This window comes from Opisthocomus hoazin, chromosome 9, assembly GCF_030867145.1.
Source record: "Opisthocomus hoazin isolate bOpiHoa1 chromosome 9, bOpiHoa1.hap1, whole genome shotgun sequence".
Lineage (NCBI taxonomy): Eukaryota > Metazoa > Chordata > Aves > Opisthocomiformes > Opisthocomidae > Opisthocomus > Opisthocomus hoazin.
This window is the reverse complement of record NC_134422.1, coordinates 2,870,302-2,894,542: the sequence shown is the minus strand read 5'-3', so window position 1 is coordinate 2,894,542 and position 24,241 is coordinate 2,870,302. Positions and strand designations below refer to the sequence as shown.

At 41.3% G+C, this 24,241-nt stretch overlaps 1 protein-coding gene across 1 annotated transcript; it reads left to right on the top strand.

Moving 5' to 3' along the window:
- Window positions 1-3,005: 3,005 nt before the first annotated feature.
- LYPD6B (LY6/PLAUR domain containing 6B) lies at window positions 3,006-23,417 on the top strand. Its single transcript, XM_009937089.2, has 5 exons — window positions 3,006-3,081; window positions 18,061-18,214; window positions 19,338-19,436; window positions 20,936-21,066; window positions 22,782-23,417. The coding sequence occupies exons 2-5, from the start codon at window positions 18,100-18,102 to the stop codon at window positions 22,944-22,946; spliced, it is 510 nt and encodes a 169-aa protein (XP_009935391.1). The 5' UTR covers window positions 3,006-3,081; window positions 18,061-18,099; the 3' UTR covers window positions 22,947-23,417.
- Window positions 23,418-24,241: the final 824 nt, after the last annotated feature.

Sequence of the window (24,241 nt, the reverse complement as noted above, 5' to 3'; positions counted from 1 at the left end):
GATTCTTAAGCTATATTTATAATTAAGATGGGATTATTTTTTTCACTCCACCCCTGTTTTCCCCACCCTACACTTTCAAGCCTTTGAAGAGAGGCCAGCTGTCTAGTATGTCTGTCATAGTTCTTCTGTTTCTGGAGTGCTTCCAGTGTCAGAGATTTCTGGCAGGTTGTAGAATTTTATTGAACAGGCACCATGAGATGATCGCACCAGCAGAACTGCTGCATCCCTGCTCTTCTCTGTGTCACCAGAATAAAGCAGAGAGACAAACTCACATAACTTCCAAACTGGAAGATGGAACCAAAATATTGCTAGGACGAGCTGTCGTCTCGAGATGTGTATGTGTGAATATGGATGTACTGTTTGAATGTGCGTGAAAGCGGACAGTAAGCATTTGGGCTTTCTCTTGATGCCGTACTGATGCTGCCGAATGCCCTCGGTGTGTTACAGCTGAGGCAAGCTGGTGGAGATCCCACTTAATTTCTTAAAGTTGTTTATTCAGAGCAGCCGTGAGAATGGAGAAAGAGACTGGTACTGGCTTTGGCCCAGTTCTTTACCAGTGCTAATCTCTGCCTAGCTGTAAATCCCAGCCCTAAATGGACTGAAGAGCATGTTGGTTTGTAAGTATGGGTCCCTGTGATCACCGACTGGATGCTTTTGCTTCTATTCTGTAAGAAGCCCCCTTGGTACTGAATTTATCTGTTAGTAAACTGTGGACAAAATAATCCTTTCTCCTTTTATGCAATGTGTGTCAGTGCTGGTTGGTTAAATCCTGGCTATTTGTGTTCTTTATGGAATATAAGCAATTACAATAAATTGTATATTAGATTTTTAAATAGTCTGATGTTTGTGTAAGGTTTGACTGGGGGTTTCAACAAACTTGTTTCCTTCAAGATTATCAAGTGTAAAATTGAGTTCATATCTATAAGAATACGGCATTTATGGCTGTCAACAACTACCTCCCAGTCTGTCATGGATTAGCGTAAGATTAAGTGTGTTTAAGGTATGCAGTTATTCTTTTCATGATGGAAAAATGCAAAGGCTAGTGGCTTGCCTTAGGTGACAGATGGTTGTAGAGGAGTGGGAAATTGGCCTGCTCCTTCCAAGTCTTAGGCTAGTAGCAATATGGTCATTCTTACTTGCTCGATATGCCACTAAAAGCTCAGTCAATTCATATTTTTTTTAGGGTACTTAAATATTCTTATGAGTAACTTTTAAAACTAATGATAACTCCTCGTGATGTTTTGTCTTTGGAATCAATTCTGGAGAGGATTGTACAACAGGTAATGAATTTTCTTGTCTCTAGTTATTGATTACTCAGATTGCTTTGAGTAAGCTGTTCTTGGTTCAGTTTACCCGGTCCTTTACCTGCCTTATCTCTGGTCTTTGACTGGCTGACTCTCTTACATACAAAGTAATATTTTTTTTTTTTGCCAAAGGGATAGTAATGTGGCTTCATTCTTCAGGGCTTAAGCTGTAAAAATTTCATGCATAAGCTGGGTGAGTTAACTTTTGACCCCGTTTTGGCTAACAGCAGCAACCATCAGCAGATGGAGAACTTTATCTTTCCACGGCCCTCCGGAGTGTTTACGCAGTGTCAGATAAGAGCTGGAGGAATTCTGCACCGTATCACAGCATCGCTTCACTGTGTTCAATGCAAAATTCTTCTGTAGGAATAAAAAAACCCTAAGATTGCTGCATAAGACAAAGTATGCATTACGTTTTTTCTCCCATATTCACACTTCATCCTGTGCAGAAAACTAGAATCTTTTATATTCTCTTCTTAGATAATGAGTTTCTTTTTTACCTAAAAATGCTTCCACTATGCCTATATGGTAGTTATTTGCTGTGATTAGCTGCTGTGTTTTGAGTTATTTGGAATAGGCTAAGGAGTGTTTAAACTGGATTTCTCTTTCAAGGACTGCATTCTAGACCTGATAGACAAGCAAAAGACCCTGAACAGGCTTCATCCTGTAGGTTTTATCTCCACCGTTGATAGGGAGAACTGAAGGATGGATGAGGAGCTGGTGCTTTGCTTGCTATGGGGTAATCACTGCTGTGGTTTTGTGTTTTGAACTTCGTGAATTGCTATTTTCTTCTGCATGAGACATGGTAGAAGCATGCTTAAATGGCAGCGTGAATGTATCGCCACTTCCTCATACCTGCGATGAGAACAGCAGCAACCAGATGTCCTTTACAGGAGAAGCCGGAGACCTACCTGATGGAGGGACCTCGCTTGGTTCTGTCCCCAGGCCCGTGGGCTGAGGTCTGCGTGCGTGCGCAGGGCTAGGTCTGTTGCGAGTGTTTTCCTAACTACGTCCTTGAAATCATCTGACCGCGTTTCAAACCTGCAATCCGCTCTTCAGGGCCATGATAAATAGTTCAAATTAAAGGTCAGGTGCAGACACACGCATTTCTCGTGGTGGAATTACAGGATGAAGCGAGTGGGGTGGTGCACTGCTAGACTTCAAGCTATGAAACATCAAAGAGGTAATTCACACTGGCGTGGCAAGTGCAGGAAGTGACATATAGATAATAATTGCAAATTAGCATAGTGCTCTTAGGCATTGGAGCTGAAGCCTCTTCTTGCACCCTGTTGTATATCAGCAGATCTGACCAGATCCGCAGTCCTTCCTGCAGCGGGGAGGATTTGAGGGTCATTCGTCATTTAAACATTTTCTGAAAGATTTGTTGTTGTATTTGACTTTTAATCTTGATTTGCGTTAAAAACCCTACCACACTGTATCTTCTTGATATGTAGGTAGAAAGAGGTTTTGGGACAAAAAAAACAAACCACGGCGCTGGAGAAATCTGGCTGCAGTTATCACCAAAGCTTTAATGCAACTTCTTCTTCCTTCTGGCTCGCAGGAATTCCACGACAGAGGAAACAGGTCTCTCCTGTTCTGGTCCGTGTTATTCTGCTGCAGACGCAGGAAGCCCCTGAGCTCTGCTGGGTCGCTGCACCTCCGGCCGGCTGACGGCGTTGCAGACTGCGTGTTGGCGATGCTCTGCCACCGTAAAAGCTCTTGGGTAATCAAACCCTCAGAGCTTTAACAGAAAAGGCTGGACTTGGGCACGCTTATGGTAAATATTTATTGACCGAAGGAATGTGCTTGGGTAATGTCATAACTGGATAGCATGATAATTATCCAGATGAGTACCCTGCTTGTTTCTTTAGTTAGCTGACCAAGGATTTTGGGAGAGGATGGAGGGAGGGAGACAGGGCAGGAGGAAAGCAGGATTTCTTTTTGCAGTGTGCTCTATCTTCATTCAAAGAACTTAGCTATTAGTCTTTCTTTCTTCTGCTAACCTGGTCTTTTCTAGATGTTTTTTGTACCTCTTTCAGCACATTACCACTCAATGATTTATCGTAGGTACTGATTTATTTTGTTAAGCAAACACAAGTACCTTTTACAGACCAACCAGTTGCTGTGGTCAAATGGTCTATTTAATTTTTATTAAGATCACTTAGCTCAGTTACAGATGTTTACCTGTAGTACAGGCAAATACCATGTAGCGTTGTATATTCAGTTACCATTTGATACTTACATAGCATGCAGTATAGCCACGTGTATCAATGTATCTGTTTTAAAAGATGAAATTCTATTCCATCAGAGACAGGTAGTGACCAGATGCACGTTATGATTGTTTCTGTTCATCAGGCAATGGCAGTCATGAGAGACATTTCCTTTTTGTTCTAAGCTGCGTTCCCTTCTGCTCCATCCACTTCTTCGTAGATACTGCAGTGTTTCTCTGGTAATGTATAAAAACACTTCTTGAAAACAGTGAGCAGGTTTTGCTGATGCAGCATCCCATCATACTGATAATACGAATGATTAAAGCATCAGCCTAGAATTGTTCAGGAATGTTGGCTCTTTTTTTTCTTTGCCCTGCTGCTGGTTTTCAGTCACTGAGACCCATTCACAGTAGATAACTGAGAGCACGGAATTGCAGCAAGAAAGCTCTCTCATTTCAAAAGACTGTTGAACTTCTTTTTTTCCTGCAATAAAGTTTATTGCTTCCTATCTATTTGCCTGGTATTGTGGAAGGGATAGCTTTCCACTTGCTGGATAATTTACTTCTGTACAATTCTTCAGCTTACACTTAAAGCTCTAAAACTTGCTGATTCAGCTCACTTTCTAGATTCTCCGCCAATTAACTTATCCTGGCCCTTTTGTCCATATTTTTATTTAATTGTCTTGTAAGGTTTATTGCTGCAGCCCATCCTGCATTTCTTTTCCCCGTTTTCCTTCCTTCTGTCACCACACAGTGAAGACTTTTTGCTAACCTCTAGTTTTCAGCGTAGCAATAATTAAGGGTCTGAAAGGATGTTCTTTCTGAACTTTTCCATGTTTGGGGATTTTAATATTGTAGCTCAGACAAAATTTTGCTGCAGGCTGACACTTGGAATTGAAGATCTGAGTTTGAAAATGTTTCATTTATGTTCTTATTTTGTTTATACACAGGTGTAGATCCTTGAAGTAGATAACTGATTTTCTGTTTGTGTCAACTTCTGCATAATCTGTGCATCACGTTAGAAGTATCAGAATAAAAGTAATAAGCTATGGGTTACCCTCTGAAACTCTATATTCATCTGTTGATGTTCGCAGAATATGTTTTGAGGAATTGCTTGATGTGCAAGTAGGACTTGTTCTCAAATGACAATTTCTGCAAGTCGTTTAACCTCTAAAAAGTTATATTTCTAACCTGTGGATAATTGGTGTATTGCATGACCTATGCTGTGAAAGTTAATACAGTTAATGAAAGGAAATTGAGTATACTATTAGCAGTAATGAAAATTTAATTTTTCCTTCAGTTTAAGTATGAAGTGTGATTAGGTTGGAGTATAGGGCTTGTGTGTGTATGTGTGTGTGTATCTCCACCCTCCACCTCCTCGTAGTATGTACCCACGCTTTGTTTAGTGGTCGCTTTTCCATTGGTTTCAGAATATATACTTTGAACCACAAAAATGTGCAGAGGACAAGTCAAACAAACAAAGATCTTTAACTTCTATGAAGAAGATTTACATTTTCCAGGTTAGAAGGCGGCAACTGAATCAGGGATGTGGCAGACAACAATTAAATCATGGCAAGTATGGGGAAAGGAAGTTGAGACTGGTCGTTCATGGTTTGTCACAGCACAAGGACTAGATGCCATAAAATGAAACAAGCAGCTGGTTCAAAGCAAAGAGAAGGAAGTACTTTTGAAAAAGGTACCTGTTTGTCCTTTGCAATTTGTTGCCATAGGATGTTGTGATTACCAAAACTCTGTGTGGGTTCAAAAAACTGACAGTAATAACCCATGGACAGTTCAATTAACCAAGCCGCGGACAGGCAATTAAACACCAAGATCTGTACACTGTCTCTGCCCCAGGACATCCCTGGACTGCAGATTGTCAGGAAGGGGGAGGAATATATACAGGAGGACTTGTCCCTGTAAGCTGAGATGTTGGTCTAATCTTCCCTGAAATTACTTGTTACTGGGCAGTTTTGGAGAAAAGATTGGTTCGTAACTCCCGCTTCGTAACACCGGTCTGAGCCACCTCCCGAACAAACAACATTTCCTGCTTTACAGGGAGGAAGCCTGACAGAAAAAAACTGTATTAGCTAACAGGAGAAAATCAAATGAACAATATCCTGCTCTCATCCATTAAGGGAGAATATTGAAAGACATGCTGAAACACTTATGTGTTGTCAGTCCAAAGAGACAGCAGTTAAATCAACCGAAATCCTACAGATCCTCCAAAATGAAATGGCCTGGCACCTGTGTTACCTTATACTTCTTCTTTTTGCCTTTTTTATATGATGTTTGCAAGTGCTGAGGGAAATCTGTATAGTCTGGTGAAAGAATGTAGAACTGAAGAGACTAATAACAATAATAGTAAAAAAAGGTATGCAATAGTTTTTGTTATGAGAGAAAGCAATGTTTTTCTTCGTAGTGTTTGCTTTCTTAGTAGAGTTTGTTTTCTTACTAGTGTTTGGGGTTTTTTTTTTCCATTACTAGTGTTTGGTGGATTTTTTTCCATTACTAGTGTTTGGTGGATTTTTTTCCATTACTAGTGTTTGGTTTGGTGGTGTGTTTTTTCCTTACTGGTGATGTTTTTTATTCTTGTGTCTTTCTTTCCAGTTTATCCTGGTGCTAATTTGATAATGACCTAGCTGCCTAAAATACACCCAAGGTTATACAAAGGATTTCTGCAAGACTCTGAGTAACCTTATGAAAAAACACGTGGTGCCTTTGATTGTGAAAAGTTAGAATGTGAGCTCCCATAGACAAAAGGAATAAGATTTCTTCTTTCCCCCAGTGAATTGCTTTCTGTTCAGAGGGGAACAGTAGTAAGGCAAGTTTTCATCTGTGTTCATTTATATGGATAGCTTACTCAAATGGCATCTGATAGTTCTTGGAACTGGCCTGTAGTGTACAAAAAGCACAATAAAGAGAAACGGCTACAATAAACTATTTATTCACCCTTTACGTTGAGTTGGGCACCTGCTCTGAAACACAGTGTGCAAATATGGCGTGGTTTGCACAGAATGTTTTTTATGTGTTCAAGCTGGTAAACTTTATCAATAGTCAAAGTTAATTTGCCGCAGATGGATGCAGCGTTGGTGTCTGCTGGTCTCTGAAAGGGAGCGTTATCAGGCTGTGTGGAAATGCATGGGAGGATTTGAAATCTAAAATAAAAAAACCACAACAACAAAAAGGCAGATAGGGCTTTTGACTCTTGAGTTTGAGCTTAGTCCCCTCATACCAGTTCATAAATCTCTGAAGAAATTCTGCTGCAAAATAACTGATGATATTTCAGATGCATTGGCATTCACTTCTAAAATACAATACTTGCTTTAATGTTTTTACTCAGAGTTGCCTTACCTGCCAGGGATGTATTTTTTTCAGTAAGGTACGTTTTTATTTTATTTTTTCCATTTGCTTTTCTGTTTAGCATTACTCTTGATTTGTGAGCAGGAAATGAAGGAAACCGAAAATTTGCCAACTTTAATTTGTCAGATTAAATCCCGCCCATTGCAGGCAATATGCAGAGTAAATAAATCTTCCCCACCCAGAGGCATTCCTGTTCCTTGCTGCTGCACTGCTGGTTTGTTTAAGAACGTGTCCTTGTCTCTTGGGCAGCGAAGTGCAAAGGCAGAGTTCGCACTTTGTCTTCCATTGCTCTTCTAATTGGGTGAAAACTCCCCTTTAGTTCAGATGATAATTTACTTCCCATGTTTTGTTTTATTATTCCATTGACTTTACTGGAAGGAGACGGGCACAAGGCTTTATCAGGTATTAGGCTTTCAGACATACAAGACAGTCTGTGCTCTGCAGGAATACCCAGAAGCTAAAGGTGATTTCTTCTCAGAGAGGACTTGAAGGTGCGACAGACTATTTGAAACGTAAATACCCTTACTGTGCTTGGAAAATCCCACAAAGAGCTAGGGTGGTATTGAAGAGAAGCAGTTCTGTTGCTTTAATTATGAAACTCTTAGAAACCTCCTCTAGCAGGTGAGAAAATTTTGCTGCCTTGATGGCATCACACTAATGAGATAAGCGGAAAAGAAAAAAAAGAAACAGCTGAGAAAGGGGAAATGTGTGTCGGGGGAAGGGAACATTTGTTGTAGACAAAACCAAGGTGCTTGGTTGCTTTCTTTAAACAAAGACCACGAATCACGTGCAGGGTTACAGTATCTTCTGCAGCGCAAAGAGATGAGGAGAAGAGGTACCCCCTGTCCCTTGGGTGGCAATAAAGCAGGCGTCGGGGTTGGATAGTAGACTTTCACCTGTTTCCTTCCAGTATTCAATATGCTATGAAGTTGAGGATGGGACCATGGTTAAGGTTTGTAAGACAGCTAGTGCAGTTCATGAGTTACTGCAGGACTGCCAGGGAGGTGGTGGGAGCCAACCCTGCAGGAAGCCCGGGGGCTCGCTGGGTGCTGCTCAGGAGGAATGGCCGGGACTGGAAATGGTTGGCTCCGTCCTCTGCACGGCTTCAGCTTAAGGTGTTTTAAAAAAAGTAGAGCGACACTTCAGTGAAAAAATATTATTAAAAAATGTGATCAAATGCTATATGTCTGTCCTGGATAATGATGGAGAGACCAGAAATGATAAATGTTTGGTTTTTTTCTGAGTCCTGGGAGTGTTCTCTTAGCTACTATAATATTCAAGGCTCAGCCTCTAGCAAATGAAACAACTAACTCCAAAGTGATGGAAGTGTGATTTTTCTTTCAGCTGCTATACGTAGTGATGTGATTCCAGTTCTAGAGCATGGAAGTTTATGGTGAAGGGGAATGAGAGAAACAGTATAAAATTATTTTCAAATAATTAAAAATAAATATTGTTATTATGATATTTAATGATTAATGCTTAATAGTAAATTGTGTCTATAGACATGGAAGCTATGTGCTTCTACTCCAGAAATTTGAGCCTTAGAGGAAGAAGACAGTGCAGCGTTTGGGTTCCGCAGCTGAAGATATGGCATATATGTCAACACAGCTTTTGTGAACCTGTGAAAGGGAGCTTTTAATGTTTGGATTGTCCCTCCCCTTGAAATGAGGGCAAATCGCTTTTCCCTCACAATGCACCAGAAGGCCAATGGAGGCTGTTCAAATAACAAACGGTGCCAAATACTGCTTGTGGGTAGTAATTCTCGCTCGTAAAAACTGAGGTTTGCTTTTTGCTGTTTTCAACTGTCTGGATTAGAGTGCTGATTGGCAATAAATGCTATTTTACACTAGACCAGATTGGATGGGTCAGCAATTTATTAAGCCTAGTTCGTTTAAAGCATTTCAAAACAAACAAATGACTCTCAAGCCTTTTTGTGTTTGTAACTGTGTAAGGAATTGAAACAGACTTTGTTAGTTCTCTTAGAAAAATAAAGCCTTCTTCTCCTTTCTCCCCTTTCAACTCTTGCTTTTGCAGAGTTCACGTACCTCTGCACATATCTTCCAAGTAAATCCTTCCTTAAGAAGGCAATGTCATAAAATATGCATGTGGATATATTCTGTCATGTATATGAAGATTTTCCAAAAGACTTCGTTGAAAGCGTTCTCGTCAGTGCCTGCTCCTCAGCTCACTCTTTGGCGGTGAATAATAGGAGCGAAAAGTTCAGCTAGAAGGGGTTGCAGAAACCAGAGTACTGCAAACAGTAAAACTTTGGCGTGGAAATGGGGTTTTCATCATCTCTTCTCCATGAGTCGTTGTATCTCAAGTACAAAAATCTTCATCGATAATTTAGGAAGCCGCATTTGAAGTCTCCATTGCTTCAGAGTGGAGTAGTCTGAGATTTCAAAGAGAAAAGTGGGGGGACATGCACAGTTTGAGTTAATCTACTGAGAACTGCATCTGCAAGACTATTTGCTTGAGATGTGGTGTCAGCTCGTGTAGGGCAGGGCAGAATAATGGGAATTTCTCAAACGCTTTATCAGTTTTCAGTGACTGAAAGTATGTGCCTTAGAAATGTGGAAAGACAACGTGGAAGAGCGGGGAGTTTGTGCACGAAGCACGTCTCAGAAATGTGATCAGTGACACTATGATTAATTTTCTGTTCAAAACTAGTTATATTCTGCTGCTAGTAATGCTATATGTGATATACGACACCGAGCTGCAGTGCAGCTCTGTGGGCACTGCGATTTCAAGGGGAGTACTTTTTATGTCAATTGGATAGTTACTCCTGTAGTAGATTCTGTGTTGACTTGACACTAATCAGAATTTCACTCTCTTTTCACTCTTTCCCTGCCTCCAGTATATTTGCAATGCAAATCAGTCCTTTTAATAAACATGTAGGCCATGAAAATATCACCTGCAAAGGATTTCTGCTGTTAAAGTTACATTTTCAATAAGGAGTTTAATTCAGAGATGTGTGTTTCGTAGAAATGGGGCTTCCTAGCTCTTGAAATGAGTTCAGGTGCTTCTGAACAGCAGCTGCTTCTCGATGAGTTCGATATGAAGACGTACCGCTCGTTCTTCACAACTGGTTTTTAAACTTACTGCATTCAATGGCAGGAGTTATTTGCTGCAGTTCCCTGGATGTGGCATAGCAGAACTGGGAAGTGCTGAGAGAAGAACTGTCCTGAAGCGTCTGCAGTCATTCCTGGTGCAATCAAGGAAATTATATTGTTGATGATTTCAGGGATTGCGTAGTAACGAAAAGCTGATATAAACAGGAGGCAAAGATAGGATCAGACAAGTACCAGCGCTATAAATTTCACTCGTTAAACCCTGCCAGTGTAAACCAGTGGTTGACTCTGTGTGTGGGTTTTTTTCAATCGCAGTTCAGATTAGTTTGTGCTACTGTCTTAAGCTGGCATAAACTGGTGGCAGAAGGGCATTGCTGACCGTTTTCTTATTACTGGGAAAGTGAAGGCAAAATAACCCCTGTAGTATTTTGTTATTGTAGAAAACGTAGTATCTGTGGGTTTGGTGAAGTGTCCTGCTGTAAGAGGTTAAAGGACATCTTGCTATGAGAGCTTGGACCTTCGCACTCTGTACAATAATGCTAGACAAGGTTAGTTTACCTTGCCTTCATATTCCTTCACCGCAAAATGTGAGTTTGTATGGGCACATGTGCGATACCGAACCCTTTGTGACCTGGGGAAAGGTTGCAACTAAGACTGGAGGAAAGGGCAGGGGAACTGAATTTTTTTTTTGCACCCATTATTCTCTCTAAACAGTTGGGAAGAAGCCCACCAAGGTAGTGAGATAACGACCAAGCGTAGAGAAGCGAAGGCTGATGTCAGTGAATTCACTCCAGACATCTGTGTTGGGTGAAATAGCACACTTTTCAGGTTTATGAACTTAGCTGGTGCGGAGCTTAAATGTTGGTTTTAAAATACAGCCAAATGTGAAGCTTGTGAAAAACTTTCTTTGTGATGCAGAAACTGTCATACCTTCTAATTTGTCTGATCCCACAGGTTCAGATGGATTTTGGTGACTTCAAGATTTGAAGTAGGACTGCATGCACTCTTCTCTCCTAGCAAATCTTTTCTGTGCAAATCTTGATTTGACATTGTAATTTGAAAAGGAATGTAACATTTGTTTCACCAGTGGAAATCGTGTAGGTTGTCATTTCTGTTGTCTAGAATGTCTCATGTTTTATTGTCTAGAATGGTAGATGTAACTTCACGGCGTATGTAACTCTGTGTACCAGGCATAGTTTGTGTTAGAAATAGGATTTCACTTGGGAAAACAGGCATTAGAACCAAGGCATTTTTCTGAGGCTGAATTTAACTGGCTGAAGACCTGCATTTGCCATTTAATAATAATTAGTGGGTGGTATATAGAAATATACAGATATCTCTTGCTTTCATTGGAGCAATGCTGTTGTCCCACCTTTCTCATGGTATAAAATAGGTCTTGAAGAGCTTTGTTCTTGTGCAACATGCAGTAGTATCACCTTGTAGTCTTGCTGAACGTGAGTAACTTCAACTTGGCAGGGCTGAAGAAGTCTTTTAAATATTGACTGTGGTCTGGAGCTAAACTTGTAGGAAGATACTGCAAATCAGAATTTTGTCTTCTGCTTTCGGCTGGTTGGGTGTTCACTGGAGCCTTTGGGTGGCATAAACTGGGGTCCCAATAGCTTGTGTACAGAGAGGTTATAGTGAGGCCTAACTAGTTAGTAATGGCCCGATGCACTGAGGTATTTCACAAAATAATCTGTAAAATTAATATCGTCAAACTGATTTTTACAGAAGTGCTCTGATGAGCTCGAGGAAAGAAAAACTGCTGCTTATTCCTATAATCTCTTTTCTCTAGAGTCATATTAAGCTCCTATTTCCAGTCTTACACAGGTGGCAGGGAGACATTTAAAACAGCTGCATATGTGATATGTAGAAGCTGTGACAAGCTGAAGCGTAAAGCTTCTGGTCATCGTAGTTTTGACGAAGTGCAGTTCTTTGAGGAAACTGTATACTTGCAAAAGGGAATAAGAAATTTGTCTCTCATTAATGCATTTTTAGATTGAATAAATTATTTTCCGAACATGATGAGGGATCTTGAATTTTAAAATAAATGTCAGTGCTCAAGACTAGTTTTTGCTGAGCAGTTTTGGCTATAAAAGGAATGAGATGTTATGTAGTTTTGGTTCCATGGATCTTCTCTTTTGTACGAGTTTAAAAACAAATACATGTTTTATCCTCGCAAATACTTCACTTCAATGGTACTGCTCAGATTTATCACCTTAATCATACTTTTTTTTACAATATTATTGCAGTTGTGTCTATTGTTTAGTCAGACATCTCCACGTCTCGCAGTCGGTTTGCATCACATCTTCCCATGCCAGCATTATACCCCAAGCTAAATGATGTTGTCATTACCAGATCTGTATGGGTTTTATAAGAACTTAGATAAAGAACGCTATAATTTCTTATAATTAAGACCAAATTTCATTCCAGGCATGTTTAAGTGTGCTGTGGGTGAAGATAAAGAAATGTGTTGTGTTTAAAAACAATGTTGATGACTGAAATTTTATTCTATGTCAGTGTTACTATTTGCTGATGTCTGTCACTGTGATGTAAAATCTGTTTTCCTGTGTTATTCTGTACTAATGATAACATGCTGTAAGGCAAAAAATCAGAAAATACAGGCTTCAACTCCATAGGTATGAAGAGGTAGAACTTGTATAACAAATAGTTTTAATTTGCAGATCCGTAATAGTATTTGGGGCTTTTTTAATCCTTCAACATATTTCCTTCCCCCCCCCCCTTTTTATTTTAAATGTGGTCTGCCTATTTCCCAGAGGTAATGAGGGTTTTCTCTTCTTCATTGCCATTCACTTATTCACTCCCTGAGTTTCGAAGTGGCGTAAATGGTGGCTGACAGATCAAATTAAATGGTCTCCAGAGGAAAAACAGGAGAATGGCAGTATTTGTGTAAGAAACGGGGAAGCCAAGGAGCTATTTTTGTCTTGTTAGATAAGCTGAAGTGTCTGGTATGGCCTTTCTGATTTGTTGTAGGGAACACCTGATGATGTCAGGTGTTGGTTTTAACTTTTTCAGCCCTTAACATACATACCTTTCTGCCTATGTATTTCTGACTCCTATGTCCTGAAGTGGTACTTAACAAGCTTCACCTAAGCATTTGCAATTATCTAATAGCACCTGAAAATTGCTTACTAAATGACAGGAGGAAGTTTCGTTTGCATTTCATATCTGATGTTAAATCTGCTAATCCTCCACAGAGTCTGCCAGTAAAAACAATGTAGACAGACTTGAATTTTATTAAAATCAAAAATCAAGCACCCTGCTTCCTACTCTTCTGTTACACACTGCAAGATAAACCTTAAAAATTCCTGGATTATATTAATTATTTCAGCCATTGTATTCCTCATTGTTTTCTTGAAATGTGCTTTGGTTACAAGTTCTTGACAGAGCATACATTAACAGCCCTTCCCTCTTGGGTCTTCTTCCCTCACCCCAGGAAAGCCATGTCTCCACGTTTGCCCTTGTTTATGTAAGTTAATCTTCTGTATTGTGACAGGTTTTTCCTTCATTAATGAGAGTTCCTAATTGGGCATAATGAAGTGTGTGCTCATGCTACTAGATAATAATATAATGAAAGCACAACAGAGGTAAGAGATTACGAAGAAAATAAGCATTTTAAAGATTTTGGAGAAGACACGAAAGCCATTTTTTGCCAATGTTTTCCCATTTTATTTGAGAATGACTTCTGGTGCAGCTGTGCAACTAAGACTATCTGAAATGACACCCATTATTTATTGGCCTGGTTAGCAAACAAGGACACCTTTGACTACAGCAAATTGTGAGGTCAATTTACTGTGCTTTACACCAGCTGAAGACTAGGTTTTTTGTATTTATATTCTCTAAAATTTTCCATTTGGCATGAGCTTCCCTGGGGAAAGCAATAGGAATGGGAGAGGGGAGCAGGAGAGAGCTTGAATTTGTAGAAAGCTGGCACAAGTGTAATTGTGCCTTTTATTTGCTATCCAGGTGCATCAGATCAAGTTACGGACCAGTCTCCCAGTAAAGCCAAGTTTTCCTCAACCTAGTAGAAACTGCAGAAAATATATGTTAAGGGGATATATTTTGCAGCTGTTATGCATTGAAATGATTCAGTACCCTGTCTTCTTACAGAGTAAAATGGAAAGGATTCAATGCTCTTGAGCTGCCTGAAATACACTGAAATTGGCTGCTTGATTAAATCTGGCTTGCCAATTTGAAAGTGCCTTTCTTGTGATATCCAAAGGGTGTAAACAGAGCTATTTTGCAAGGGAACTGTGAAGAAGGATGGTGGCACATCTGCCTAGAGGCACAAAAAAAGATTCTTCTGTTACCGACACTGCCCAAGCAGCCTGTGTGTGTGAAGGGCCTGATGCTGCCCTGGTAGAGTCGGTGGGCACTGGATCCCTGATATTCCGGGGACACAAGAGCAGCGCAATTAGCATCAGGAACCTGTGGCTCTGAAAACTGGTACCTGCTTGTGCTGGAGTTACTGTATTTTGAACTCCGCACATTGACATCAGTTCTGTACCTTTAAAAGAAATATCTTTTAATGAAGTTAAATATGTAGCAGTTCTGATTTTGAGCTACTACTTGTTCTGCATGTAAAGACACTTTATGGCATCCCAGCAAAGGATACAGAGATTGAGACGGTACTGAGAGATTACTGCATCTCTCCCTTCTGGGGCTTGGGGACCAGCTTACCCTGGCACAGGTAACAGCTTCCGAAGAGGCTCCTTTCAGTGCAGCCTTGCTGGCTGTGCCATCCCCGCCCCGCTGTCTTCCTCCCAGTGGAAAGCCTGTGCAGGGGGAGGTCGGGAGATGTGTCTCAGCACAGTAAAATTCTACCTTGCTGTGAAAAGCAGCTTTAATCTCTCTCTGCAGAGCGGTGGGGTACATGGGATGGACGTAAGAATGAGTGGCTGTACTGAGTCAGGGCAAACATCTTGTCTGGGCTCCAGTGGCGGGTGACAGGACATACCTACAGGAAAGAAGAGGGAAGGACAGCCTCTAAATAGAGTGACAGGAGGGATGTGTCTTCTACATCGGGAAAAGGGGACATGACTGAAGAGCTGGCTAATTCAGTGGTGCATAATTGTGTTTCATATTCTGTGCTTTGGGGGTATTTTTGTTTTTAAGTCAGCATGTCAAGATCTCTTAAGTTAGCCTTTGTGCATCTTGAGCTGTTATTTTTTTCTCAGATTGGCTGTTTCCATGGAAAGTATAATTTTATAGAAATAATGCTGATGTATTTCGCTTCCGGTACCTGTGACATTTTGTGATTACGTTGACTTTCACTCTTCAACTCCTTCAGAATAATGGTGATGGTTCTAACGGAGGGGTTTGGTGCACTATGGTGCTTCCTTTTCTTGGTTAGATCATGGAAACCCGATCCAAAATACCTTGAAGGAGAAGAGTGGGATGAGTTAATATGGGGAATTATTGTCTGTGAAGAAAAGAAGAAAGTTGTCAGCTGGAACAGAAGTTCTGTCACCTCTTGATACTGGGATAAATGGTTATTTTGTGAGCAAAAATTGATTCAAAGAATCTTGGATATGGATTATAAAGCACAGGGGGTTTGGGCACTAGCTTCAAGTGAACTGTTTAAAACAAAAGGAGCTTGAGGGAGGAATGTTGTCTCCAACATAAGCTGGTAGAGCTAAGAATGTTAGAGGAAGGAGAAGCTAAGGTGGATAGTATAGTGGATCATTCATGAATTGTAGTAGCAGCACTGTCTCCTCTTTTCCCTTTCTCCTGTCCTGGATAGCGCCACGTTCTGCTGATCTGTCTTGGAAAATATCAAAAGCTTGTGAAGTACACTTTGGAGGCAACAGCTTGGTGACACAGTGTGACAGGGCTTGTCAGCAGAAAAGCGTCGAGTCATGATGCACAGGTTTGTGTCTCAATAAAATAAAAAAACCCACTAAAATAAGCATACATTTGAAATGTGCACCTGGAGTATGTGTTAATGAGACAAGCCAAGTGGGCTATGAACAGCCTGTGTTAATGCTGTAGGATATCACTGTGCAAATATTATGTGCTGAATTGGAGAGAACTGTAACTATGTTATAGATTTATTTTGGATTTTGCAGTGGTGTTTGGGATTTGACCCACATTTTGGTGTTTCTGTTTCAGTAAGGAATGAACTGTAGGGGACCCAGTCACTTCATAGTTTGCTAACAACCTCTAATCTGGAGGCTGATGTTTGTCTTTACTCTTTTAGGTTACCTTGCTGCTGATTAGTGCTTCTGTTTTGGTCATAGCATGTGTTGAAAGTTTGGATATCTCTAGAGCATGAAATATGTATTCATCTGGTATAGTCTTTTTCCGCCCAGCGCATTGCCTGAATAATGTTTTTCCCTTGCCAGAGAAGTAAACTCATCCTCACGGAAGGACTGAGTAGTCTTCCTTGCTTCACTTCTTGTCTTTCATTTGTCTTTTATGACACTGTGGTATCACAGAATCACAGAATCACAGAATGGTAGGGGTTGGAAGGGACCTCTGTGGGTCATCTAGTCCAACCCCCCTGCTGAAGCAGGGTCAAGGGAATCTGTATGTCTGCAGCAGGATAGCACTCAATAAGGCAGGGCCATACTGTGTAGTTCAGGTGCTGCTTTGGATATTTTGTGAGAAAAACCACCACACTTCGAGGTTTCTATCTTCATTTTCTGCATAAATAAGGACATACAGTGTTTAAGCTAATTAGTTCCTTCAGGACAGAATTATGATGATCAGTTGCTGTTTTCCACACATGCTGCTTCTTCTTTAGACCCTGGGCTGTAGTCAGAAGAAATCTGGCCCATCCACAGAAAACAGTCTTGGAGGCGCACCACAAGTAGAGGTACGCTGCAGCTTTCTCAGAATTGACTGAAAGATGTTCGTAAAGCCATGATTTTAAAAACAAATCCTAAGTAGGTTGGCTGAACTCCCAAAGCATGAAGGTGAACTTTCTGTTGGTTGGTTTGCTGGCAAAACCATCTTTCAAATAATTCCTGTCTGTGCCAGTTAGGAACAAAAAAAGAAAAACAACAGGAAAAAGAAGGATGCTCCTGACTTCGCTGCTGTGGTCTGGAGCAGCGTTTTCAGTTGGGTGCTGGGGTGATTTCAGGGCTCCCTGCGCAGCGTACACCCACACAGGGCTGTGCGGAGGTTTCTGACTGAGTGCCCTCGGCAGCTCCAAGCAACCTCTCGGGTTTGGCAGGAGCCGCCACTCAAGCTTGTTTCTCCTGCTGGGAATTTGCATGGGCGGAGTGCCGTTGGATCTGACTCTGCTTTTTAATATCTCAACTAGGTTTCCAGGATCGCTGCAATTTGCCATACGTACCTGTGTGTCTGTAGGCGTGTATGTCCAAATATCAAACTGATCAAACTGTTTGTTGGTTAGCTCTTCTCTACAAAGCCTTACCAAAGTACCTGGGGGGCCCCAAATAAATGTGCAGAGTGCACCCAAAACATGTATCTCATCTTTCTGCGTGTTGTACTTAGCAATTCTCCAGAACTTGTGTAGCATCACCAGGCATCTTCCTTAGTACTTCCTTGGTGTGCACTTTAAAAAGAAATAAATCTAATTTACGCTCATGATCTTGTATGCTGTGCCACTGATAAGTGCCCTTACAATTCAGATGATGTAGCTTGTCTGAAGTCAATAGACACACACTGGTCTGTGTCAGATAAGGAACTGGTCTTGGGTTCCAGGCTGTTGGTGTTAAAAGTGACGTCCGTCTGCATTTTGCTTTCTGCAATGGTATTGTAATCCAGTCTGTTCCAAGTTGGACAGAAAGGAGCTCAGTTTTGGTGTTGATTTTTAGGAATGCTTACAAGGAATCGATAAGATTGACATTGATTAGAAGGACAAATAGATGGAAGAAATAAAGTTAATTTTTCTACATTTGTGGAAAGGCAAGTACTGTGTACAGGGTCCTGGCCAGCAGAAGGCAGTAACTGCCCAGCTTTGCCTGGTTCGGCTTTGCGTGCCTGCTTGCATTAGCCATCTTCACAGTACAGATCGATGGACTGAATTGTCGGGGTTTCAGGAGCAGTTCGTAGGATATTTGTTGTTCTACATGCTCAGTTCTTTATGATTCCCCCAAAATAATGTGTTCCCTTTCTTTCGTAGGCCTAAGAGTTTTGCTTTTCATGTACAATAGTACTCAGCATGTTGTTATTCTATCGCGTGCTGGCCAGAGCCTTTCTTCCGTTCCTCATCCTTTCAGAAAATTGGGTTTCAGCTGAGAACATCAACTTTTACAATGTGAGACCTCCACTAGACCGTAAGTAGACAGTTATGCCTTTTTTCTGTATGCAATTGTAGCTCAGCATTTTAGTTAATTGCCATATTCTTTCGATCCACTGGTTTTTGTGTTTGTCCTCTTCAAAGATGAAGGATAAAAAGTTTAAAATAAAACTTTTGCTTTTCAACCCACAACAGTTTAGTTTATTTCTAAGATTTTAGAAGTTGAGTGAATGAAAACAAACAATTGCGTGCATTGCTGTATTGAAAAGTGCATGAGGGCAATAGTTTTCACATTTTAAGTGCTTTTTGTTATATTTTCCTGTCTCTGAAATGTCTTCCTATAGAGCAAATGGTGCAGCAGGTTTCTGATAAATAACACAGAACAGATGTTTCTGCCTTTTGTCTTGTTGGGGTTTCTGTAAGGGGAAGAATAGGTGTGCTGTATGCAATTAATTCAAACTGAAGGTAATTAAAAACCTTGTGAGACCTGTGAAGCCAGTTGTCACTAATAGCATCATTTTTTTGCCTCCTATCTAGCATCAGAAGTGTTCTGTCCTTTAATTTAAGGGAAGATGATTTTCGTGATATGTGTCATTAAAAGAGTCGAGACAGCTAGCTGTAACAGGAATATATGTGCATCTAGGGAACTGCGCATCTTAATTTATGTATTTATGTAATGTAAATAAGATTTTAAAATTTCCCTTTGTCACTTCTCCAGAGGTGGAGATCAAGATCTGAAGCTGGTTTTGAAGCTGTAATTTTTTCCATCAAAGGAATCAAAAGCCATTGGCATGTAGATGGTGTCTGTGTACCTGTACAGACAGACAGGCGGATGTACTGTCATGTGTGTACACAGAAGATCTTCTCCCTTTCCTGTTTTTCCCACCACTACTTCAGCAGTGTTTTTCATTGTGAGAGTGTGGAAACAGGAGGAGATGTTTTAAAGTTCAGGCACAGCAATACTAGTTAATAAATGTGAAAGCTTTCTACAAAACTTGTCTCGTAGATTTTATTTGTCTAACAGTGATGTATCATTGAAAATATGTAAATGTGTGTAATATGATTTTGTAAGTATATGTGTGTACAAGCACTTACAGTATTATTCTGAATATTTTTTTTCTTAATATTTGCCAACTTACTATATTTTCATACTTTTAAAGCCACTCCATTTCCAAACAGTTTTAAGTGCTTTACCTGTGATAATGCAGTGGACAATTACAACTGTAACAGATGGGCTGAAGATAGATGGTGTCCTGCAAGTAAGTGTGTCTGTGCTAAGGAGATGCTTTATGATAGTTACATTTCCTTCTTGCTGACTCAGCCGTCTTGTAGAAGTGTAGCTGAAGGGGATTAACATGCCAACACAGTGGTGCCCTCAGTTATGTTATTAGTAATACTGAGTCATACGGTTTCTGCTGAGGTGACTATTTTGATCATTGCAGAGCACAAAGCAACAGTGAAAAATTACTTCTATTTATATAAAAATATATGTTTTATATATTACATATTTTTATTTATATATATAAAAACATTTTATATAATGTATAACAATACATTATTGATAAAGTATATATTATAATATTATATAATATAATATCTGGAGTACTGTGTCCAGTTCTGGGCTCCCCAGTTCAAGAAAGATGAGGAGCTACTGGAGAGAGTCCAGTGGAGGGGTACGAGGATGAGGAGGGGACTGGAGCATCTCTCCTACGAGGAGAGGCTGAGGGAGCTGGGCTTGTTCAGCCTGGAGAAGAGAAGGCTGAGAGGGGACCTTAGAAATGCCTCTAAATATCTGCAGGGTGGGGGTCAGGAGGACGGGGCCAGACTCTTTCCAGTGGTGCCCAGTGACAGGACAAGGGGCAACGGGCACAAACTGAAGCAGAGGAAGCTCCAGCTGAACCCGAGGAAGAACTTCTTCCCTCTGAGGGTGATGGAGCCCTGGCCCGGGCTGCCCAGGGAGGCTGTGGAGTCTCCTTCTCTGGAGATATTCCAGCCCCGCCTGGCCGCGGTGCTGTGCAGCCTGCTGTGGGTGACCCTGCTTGGGCAGGGGGTTGGGCTGGGTGACCCACAGAGGTCCCTTCCAACCCCAACCATGCTGTGATTCTGTGATTATTAATATATCAATAATATATTAAGTAATTTTCTCTGTGTGTGTATATGTAGCTATGTACTTCCTAGGAATTAATTGTAAAGATGTTTAAAAAAACCTGAAGAAGTGCCTTTGTAGCCTTAGTCCCTTGCTTTTGGATACCATCCCAAGATATAACGGTATCTCTGGGCTATAGGCTTGCCTGGGACCACAAGACCTGAATGGCTACGGATCATACTTGTCTGAGAGAATGATAGACAGATAGATAAAAAAGAATGGAAATATGTTTCCCCATTTTTTATTCACAGTAACAGTGGGAAAGGGGAAAAAATGAACTAGGGGAATGAGGAAACAGGTCGGAAACAAAGAAAACAAGAATGTGCTGCAAAAAAGGGTAGGGAATGGAAGATAAATGTGTAGATGATAGTGCTAATAAGTAGTTTCAATGATAGCAGCCTTTCTGGAGGCTTGGAGGGTCAGTTAAGCTCTAAGATTTCATCACTAATTAATTTCTTGCTAAATGGTATTTTGATCAAGTTGAGAAATGGCTTTATACAGCCAAAAAAAGTCATTTTTATGGCAATATTTTGCTAAATTGTTTGAAGTTTTCAAACCCTATAAAAGAATGCGTACTTTATGCAAATAAACTTTTAAAAATTTATTTTGTAGGTACTCAGTACTGTTTGACAGTCCATCTCTTCACAGACCATGGGAAGAGCACATCAGTCACCAAAAAATGTGCTACTGGAGAAGAATGCCATTTGGTGGGCTGCCACCGCCACCGAGAAAGTGGCCACACAGTAAGCACTCCTCTTTGTACCAGGGCTGCACGTGGCTTCCGAGGTTTGCCTTTCCGTACTGGTTTTTCCTGCCGAGCTGAGGAGGGTGGCCCAAGATACACTCTCCGGTATCCAACAACAGAAATCAGATTTCTGCAACAGCCGCATGACTACTCCTGCTTTCCTATTTGTGCTGCTGTGTGATGGGGTGTAACAACAACTTGTAAAGAAACACCTGAGCTTGCTGGGGTGTTGCTCGTGTGTCCCCAGTGCGCACTGGGGCTGTGGTTTCTGAGTTCTGAGTAAGGTGCCCATGCAGGCGATGCAACCCGCACCGGTGCTGTGTCGCTGTCAGCCCTTGGGCGAGCTGGGTACTCCCACCGTGTCTCCGCATAGTGTAGCTGCGTACCACTGCACAGCACACAACATAAGGCTGTATTTGTCCACAAAGGCCATACTCTTAAGCAAGGTACAATGGAGATTTTGTTCCAGGACAAAAAGCTAGAGCTGCTGCCTTCTACTTAGCATCCCGAGGATGAGAGAAGTTTGTTCTTAATAATCAGGCATATCCCACCAAAGTATTATTCACTGCAGCAAAGTATTATCGACTAATTCCTTAACAGTTGAGAAGGTTAGCTAGGTTATTTTAACATGAAAGATTTCAGACACCAAAAATGAAGCAGACAACATCCACATTAAATATAAAAGGACCTGTATGTTGTCTGAATTGACTTCCATTGATTTCAAAAGGCTTTGGTGGACTGAGGGCATGAATCACAGAATCACAGAATCCCAGCATGGTCGGGGTTGGCAGGGCCCTCTGTGGGTCACCCAGCCCAACCCCCTGCCCAAGCAGGGTCACCCAGAGCAGGCTGCACAGCACCGCGGCCAGGCGGGTCTGGAATATCTCCAGAGAAGGAGACTCCACAGCCTCCCTGGGCAGCCTGGGCCAGGGCTCCGGCACCCTCAGAGGGAAGAAGTTCTTCCTCGGGTTCAGCTGGAGCTTCCTCTGCTTCAGTTTGTGCCCGTTGCCCCTTGTCCTGTCGCTGGGCACCACTGGAAAGAGTCTGGCCCCATCCTCCTGACACCCACCCTGCAGATATTTATAAGCATTTCTAAGGTCCCTGAAGTGACTGTGCAGCCTGCCTTCTGCTGCGTTTTGTCTTAGAAGAGTTCTCGTGCCTCTGGATTAGATAAAAATTGGCATTCTCTTGGCTTTTCTAGTAAAGAGTGTGAAGTAAGGAAAATTATTTTCAGATTCCCTCCTGAAAATCAGCTGTGTCAGTGGTTCTGTGGCACTAGAAAACTGAAAAAAGAAAGTCGGAAGTTCAGCATGCAAAGCTACACTGAATACAAAAGCTGGAGGGGAAAAATGAATGGGAACAGAGTTTTTACAGTCAGAACTTTTTAGCTTAAAAGCTGAAACTTGAAACTTTCAAACAGATGTGTTAGAAGGGGAAAGTGGTGGAAAGCTCTCTCTGTTTTGTTATGTTAGTGAACTTGTCAGTACAGCTGGCAGGGCTGTACTGCGTCCCATCGCAGTTTCCAAGCCCGGTGACAGCACTAGGTGACGAGTTACTCTGGGAAGGCTGTGGTGCCTGATTTGGAAGAGAAGTTGTAGCATATATGCTCTGTATGTTTAGCTGTAACCTTTGCAGTCAGTTGAAAAACACATATGTCTCTAAAAGCCCCTGCTGAATTACCCTGTGTCTGGCAATCTCTTTTTTTCTCGACAGGAGTGTGTTTCTTGCTGCGAAGGCATGATTTGCAACGTGGAAATACCAACCAATGACACAAACGCAGTATTTGCTGTCTTGCATGCCCGGAGAACGTCGGATGGCAGCAGGCGGACAGTCAACGTTGCGGTGCTTGCGTCAGTCGTGATGCTGGCGTTGTCGTGATGCTGCACCCTCCTGTTGTATCGGCTGGAGAGGGCCCGCCTTTCCGGGGGCCGTAAGAAACTGTAAGAAAGAGGATTGTTTTGGTACGTGCAAGGAGAAATGACTGACGCTTCTTAATTACCTAAACTGTAAGGGGACAGCGGAAAGACAAGTGTACATCACGAAGTCCTTGGCTGTTTTAGCGAAGATACTCCGTATGGCCTGCAGTATTTAAAAAAACCTGCAGCACCCACTGGCTGACTCGGCGGTGGGGTGAACTCACATTACTGTATTTCACTATTTTATGGTGAAAGTGCACATATGCTTGGCGGGTTTTTTGAACAGAGAAAAGTGTCTGTTGACAATCCCTTGCCCAGGTGAGATAAAAAGGAACTTTCGGTGGATGATGTGCCAACAGGTATCTCAATGGAAGCTGGTTTTAAGCTGTGTTTCATTGTGCATAAATAACACAGAGTTTCTTGTCTTGATCAAAAGGTGTATTTAAGCTTATCTTTAGTTATGGTTTTCATAGAAAACATATATGAGAGGATTTTTTTTTCTGTTTTGATCAGAGCTATCATTTCTACTGGAAATAATACAAAATAATACTTTATATCTATCTTCTCTGTAAAATTTTGTCTCACACTCAGATTTTAAAACAGCATGAAATTATGAGAATTTCTGTCAAAAAATAATGAACTGTTTGAGCACCTAAATCAGAATTCTTTCCCCTGCCCCTCACAAAGGGATTATTTTCTTGCAGTAGAGTCTCACCTCAGCTGCTCACCTCACCTGAATTTTGTCTTTGTGATATTGTTCAAATTGGTGGTAATAGCATGACCTTGAAATTGCAGCTCCGGGCAAGCAGCTCCGTCATCATAAAAATTCTAAGTGGCGCTTGGTATAAATAAGGAGAGAAGTCTACTGTGTTCTCTCTTGATTTGCAGAAGTTTCTCCAAGAAATGTTATTGTCCTTGATGAATCTTCAACTCATAAGTCAGCACTGTTGGGTATCCCAGACCTCTGGACATCTTTGTCATGTAGATTTGCCGCCCTTGTTTGAAAAGTTTGGGCCAAGATTCCATTTTTCATTACAATATTGGAGGGTTCAATGTGGTTTATTTGTGTAGTTTGGGTATTTGACTCTTTATCTTTTAGATGACCGTGCATCAGTTAGAGGAGCAGCTGCAAATTTGACAGATAATGGAGTTCAGATTACAGTTGGATATACTAAAACCTTCTTTGTTTTCCTTTGTAAACCTCGTGACGCAGCCCAGCATAAACAAGCTGCTTGCGTGAACTCTCGCCCCTTCTAG